Raw genomic sequence first — 6,000 nt, forward strand, 5'->3', positions numbered from 1 at the left:
CTGCACTGCTAGAATTGGCCCTTTCACTGATGGCGTCGTCTCAAGATATGTCTGGACACGCCTTGATGTCAACAGCAGCATCAGAATTGACAACCATGATGTCTCCGACACCGACCAACATCGAGGTTGATCAGCCAGCGCCGAAACGCTCGGAAGCGGTACCTCAGTCCAAAGCCCATACCCCCGTCAAAAAGCACCGGGAGGGCAAGGACTCTAGGCCCGTCAAGCCTAAGAAGAGCTCCCCTAGCATGGTTCCGTCAACCCCGTGTCGACAGTTGGAGCCGGTATCTGTGCTTGGAGCCGCCCCTGCTTGACTCCTCGGGCCGTGGCCAGCTGTAAGGAGCCTCATCCTCACCTATGCTGTGCCCCATCCAGCTCATGGATTCCAAGCAGGACATGGACTTGACTCAGGACTCCAGATCTTCCAGTGTCGAGAGCCGTCGATCGGCCCATGGGATGCTTGCCTCTGTGCATCACTCCTTGCGCCGTTCTCCGAGCGACGATCAGGAGCATTCCCTCTGCCACCAATTCCCTGGGATCAACGTCAATGGCAATACCTGTACGGAGCCTACCCTCTGGCAGCCAACATGCCCTGGCTCCCACCGCGCATGGCCAGAGATTGGGTCCGGCAGTCCTCATCGTCTCGACTGTCTCGATACCGGAACTCCCCAAGGGCTCTGGAATGCCCACAACTGCAAACATCTATATTGATGGACATGCATCATCGGCAAAAGCTTGCGACTACATGGACAGCTACTCAATCAGTACCGATACAACCGGCACCAGAGATCCCGATGTTACTTTTTGACTCTTCGGAACACTTGAGCTCTTCTGATTACTCCGAGCGCTCAGAGAACGAAGGTCCGGTACACCCACCTGGCCCCTCCACCGCAGAACGTGGCCGAAGACCTCCCAATTTCCCCCTCTGAGGACTTGAAATCCTATGGGGAATTCATAAAGCGCATGGCTAATACCCTGGCTCTGTCGACGGTACAGCCCCCGCCTACTGTTACCAATTCTGTATTCGACATCATCCAGATGGACACATCTACAGCAGTGGCTCTACCCATGACTTCAGTCTTGCTGCAAGCCACTAAGGCACCGTGGTCCCACCCGGCTTTCACTCCCATTTCCAGCCTCAGGATATACCACATGTATAAGCTCCAGGAGGCATTGCTGAGTTTTTATTCACTCATCCCAAATAAATTCAGTAGTAGTCAATTCGTCTTCTAAGGGCAGATGTACCCATTCCTCTCCTCCTGACAAAGAAGGAAAGAAACTTGACTCCCTCGGGAGAAGATTTTACTCTGCTGGAGCATTAGGTATTAAGACCTCCGACTACACCACCTGCATGGGCAGGTATCAATATTCTCTTTGGGAACAGTTAACTGAGTTTATTGCAGCCCTCCCTGAGGACCTCAGCCATCAAGCCAGACGTATACAGAAGGAAGGCATGCTCTTGATCAAACATCAGCTTAATTCGGCCAAACATAATCTCGACATAGTGGCTAAAACACTTGCCTCTGCTGTCGCCCTTTGACGACACGCTTGGTTGTGTTCTACATCACTGCAACAAGACACGAAGGCCTTTGTTGAGGACCTCCCTTTTGAGGGTGAAGGCTTATTCAGTTCCACGATGGACACTGCCTTACAGGATCTAGATAAGAGTATTAAAACATCACGGAACCTTGGAGTCTCTGAGACTTCTTGGCAGACAAGGCCCAAATCCTGGAATAAAACATGGTCCCGCAGATCCTCACAAAAATCGTCCCCTGAGACACAATGGCAGAGATCCCCGAGCACGTCTTCCCATCCATATGGAAACAACCTCACTTTGTGCTTTCCACACAATCCAGAACCAAAGCTCCTAAGACTCTTTGATTCTGCTTCCACACTCAATCTGTTTCAACCCACTCGTCTCCATCCTTACCTGTCTGCCTGGAGGCAGATAACATCAGACAAGTGGGTCCTCTCAATCATCCTGGAGGATTACCGCATAGAATTTTTTCAGGCCCCTCTGACCCCCAATTTCGTTGTCACTCCGCAATCCAGCACACTCCTGGAAGAGATTCAAAATTTGTTACACAAAGATGCCATAGAACCGGTCCCATCCTCACACCAGTGCCATGGCTTCTATTTCCACTATTTTATGGTCCCTAAGAAGGACGGAGGCCTCTGCCCTATTATGAACCTCAGGGACCTCAATCGTTTCATTCAATACAAAAAGTTCAGAATGACAACTTTGCAGTGTATCCTACCTATCCTCGAATGGGGAGCATGGATGGCGACCTTGGACTTGCAAGATGCTTATTTCCATATCACAATTCATCGTACTCACAGGAAGTTCCTCCACTTCATAGTAGGGGTCAACCATTATCAGTACAAAGCTGTCCACCGCCCCCTGGGTATTCACCAAAATGATGGTGGTTGTGGCTGCACATCTGCATTTTCAAGGGATATGCATTTTCCCGTACATCGACGATTGGTTGATGGTGGCAAGTTCAAAATCCATCCTCCTCTGCCACATCGACCTTGCCCTGGAATCCCTAAACGAGTTGAGGCTCTGTGTGAATCACAAAAAGTCGATCCTTCACCCCTCCCACATAGTCCAGTTCATTAGCGCGATCCTGGACTCCAGAGTGTGCAGAGCTTTCCTTCCCCTCCGGCAGGCTGAAGATATCATCACCCTCATCCAACTGCTTCGTCAACAGGGGGAAGCCTCGGCGAGGCAACTCCAACGTCTTTTGGGACTGATGGCCGCCATGACTTCAGTGATCATGTTTGCCAGATGGCATATGAGACCTCTCCAGCTGTGGTTTCTGAAGATATTTCAGCCTCAACGCCACTCTCACTCCCAGTGTTTCGCTCTCCTGCTTCAGGTTCTGACTTCCCTTGAATGGTGGGAAAATCCCCAAAACTTACTGGCAGGGGCACCCTTTCACTCTCCCACCCCGACAATAACAATCACAATGGATGCATCCCTCTGGGGGATGGGGAGTGCACCTGAACGGACTGTGTGTAAGAGCAGCTTGGGAGACCTCAATGGCTCTCAAACATATAAACTTCCTAGAGCTTTTAGCCATCTGGTATGCCCTCTGGTCCTTCCTACATCTGATAGCCCATCAGAGTAGCAATCTTAATGGACAATACCAGAGCTTTGTATTATGTCAATCGCCAGGGTGGCACAGTGTCAAGAAGCCTTTGCAGGCTGGCCCTAGAGATTTGGGACGAATGCCAATCTTGGGGCATTTTCCTGGTAGCGGCTCACCTACCTGGTTCACACAATGTAACTGTGGACTTCCTGAGCAGAGCAGGAGCGTCTCTCCACTAGTGGGAACTCAATTGGAAGTATCTTCAACTGGTATTCGACATCCGGACGTGGATGTCTTTGCAACATGGCAGAACAAAAAGTGTTGCCTATTCTGCTCCAGGGTGGGGATGGATCCCTTATCTCTAGGGGATGGTCTTCTTTACCCCTGGTCCCACCAGTACCTATATCTCTTCCCACCGATTCCTCTACTCACCAGAGTGCTTCATAAAATAATGTCGGAAGCCCCTCACTGCATCCTCATGACCCCATGGTGGCCCAGGCAGCACTGGTTTCCCACACTGTTCCATCTATCCAAGGGCTCCTTCATCCATTTTCCGACAGTGCCAGACCTTCTTCTTGTACAGTACTCTACCATGATATCCCACACCTCAAGCTCACAGTGTGGAAGATCCTGTGAGGTCTCTTAAGATGCAGGGTGGAGCACGTTCTGTTGAACTGTCGTAAGCAGTCTACTCAAAAGTCCTACAAGGGGAAATGGGAAAAGTTTCTATCCAACCTTACTGAGGTTAGCCTCCCCCTTATCCCCTCGGATCTGGTTGCTATTTTTGGTTTTCTCCTGTCCCGCTTGGACCAGGGCCTCAGTTATACAACGGTGAGAGTGTATCTGGCAGCAGTCTTGGTGAACCACCCATCCGATTGATGGCCATTCCGTATTCACTCACCCACTTATCAAGCGATTCTTGAAAGGACTTATCTGCCTTTTCCCACTGTCTCAACTCCCTATTCTGGCCTGGAACTTAAAACTCCTGTGTTGACCAAACCAGTAAGCCTTTTGAACCAATGGCTACATGTAGTTTGCAGCTCCTTTTGTGGAAAACAGCCTTTTTAGTAGCCATGACATCCATCAGGAGGGTGAGCAAACTGTTGACTTTACACCATGATCTGCCTTACCTAGTCTTCCACTATATGGGTGTTATGTTAGCTCTGGATGTCTCTTTCCTCCCTAAGGACATTTCGGAATTTCATTTGCAAGCGGACATTGCTCTCCCTGTGTTTTTTCCTGACCCATGGGACGATTCAGAGCGCCATCTCCACACACTAGATGTGAAAAGGGCTTTGCTCTTCTACCTGAACAGAACAAAGACATTTTTCAAATCTCCTTCCCTATTTGTCTCCTATGTCATGCCCTCGCTTGGGAGCAAACTGTCATCACAAAGGCTATCCAAGTGGATTGTGGAGACAATCAAAATTTGTTACTTGTTGGCCAAGAAGCCCTTTCCAGGTATGCTTCATGTGCACTCCACATGGGCGATAGTTGGCTCCACGGCTTTCCTGAAGGGCATGTGGTTACATGATATATGCAATGTGGCAACTTGGGCTATGCCTCACACATTTGTGAGACACTATGCCCTAGATGTGTGTTTTCATCAGTGCTCTGTGGTGGGACGATCCGTGTTGCAGTCGGCGTGCGTTTCAGGACCTCCAGTTCCCTCCTCTAGGTAGGCCTTTTTTTTTGCTTGTTACTCTCCCAGAGGTGTGATGCACAGAGATTACGAAGTAGATAAACAGGTTGCTTACCTGTAACGGATGATCGTCAAGTGGTCATCTGTGCATTCACACCACTCGCCCTCCTTCCCCTCTGCTATTGGTCTTCTAAGTTATTTTGTGGCTGATGGCAGCGGTCTTCTCCTTCCCCTCTGCTATCGCTCTTCTATGTTATTTTGTGGCTGATGGCAGTGGTCAGAAGGAACTGGCGGGATTGTCGTGCCCCTCCCCTAGTCATTCAGATTGGAGCCCTGCACATTATGGGAGAGCGGGCATAAAAATTCCCTTTGCTTTCGATTTTACTGATCGGGGTCAGCGCAGGCGCATTATATCCCAGAGGTGTGAATGCTCAGATGATCACTCGAAGATCATCAGTTACAGGTAAGCACCCTGTTTTTCTGCCTCCCCACTCCCCAATTGGGAAGAGCCTGACTTTTTGCTTCTTGATCCTTTCACATTCTCTGTTTCTTTATGGTCCTGTTCTTCCAGCAACTTTACTGAGTGACACCCCCCCCCCCGGTGCCTCATCCTCTTTCTGTCCGCCCGTCCTCTGTACTCTTTCACTTACAGTCTAGGACAAAGTATACATTGTGATACTGATAGCTGTTGCTTCTCAGAATTCCATGAGCTACCAAGGCATTCAGGTCACAGGCTTTCCTTAACAGTTTTGTGGATAGGGTCTTTGTAAGAGGAGCTCTAAAAGGATTATAAGTTGAGGTATGCAAGAAGAAAAATCCAGTATTTTTTGGATTCGGGTATATTGAACCCGGAAAATATCGGTGTTTCCCGATACTCCCGAATCCCAATATCGGTATGGTATTGTGATTTGGGAAAACATCAGGATTGCCATGTTTTTCCCCTGCTCCATTATACCCTATGGGGACTTAACTCTATTTTCGTAGCTCTTTGTGCATGTTGTGTAGATTTCATCTTAAACTAATAGTCCAGAATTTGTGTAAATTGTGTAAGAACTGAACACCACAAAAAGACTGCATCCTGTCCTGTAATGAGACATGCACACATAAAAACAAAAATCTTTTCTGAAAGACATGGGAGTGAATATTTTTTGTCCTCCTCTGTTAGGTTCGTTAGTGGAAGTCGTGATGGCACAGCACGCATTTGGATGTTCAAGAAAAGGGAATGGAAGAGCATTTTGTTAGATATGGCTACTCGTCCTGCAGGGT

The 6,000-nt window shown here is 48.8% G+C and overlaps 1 protein-coding gene across 1 annotated transcript in view; it reads left to right on the forward strand.

The window, feature by feature from the left end:
- Positions 1–6,000, forward strand: part of PHIP (pleckstrin homology domain interacting protein) — a 154,644-nt gene that overhangs the window by 66,045 nt on the left and 82,599 nt on the right. Inside the window, exon 13 of the mRNA XM_015418910.1 lies at positions 5,900–5,998. Within this exon, the coding sequence (XP_015274396.1) occupies positions 5,900–5,998 (99 nt within the window). The remainder of the gene's footprint in view (positions 1–5,899; positions 5,999–6,000) is intronic.

The sequence above is a fragment of the Gekko japonicus genome, unplaced genomic scaffold, assembly GCF_001447785.1.
Source record: "Gekko japonicus isolate JY-2015 unplaced genomic scaffold, Gekko_japonicus_V1.1 scaffold2182, whole genome shotgun sequence".
Classification (NCBI taxonomy): domain Eukaryota; kingdom Metazoa; phylum Chordata; class Lepidosauria; order Squamata; family Gekkonidae; genus Gekko; species Gekko japonicus.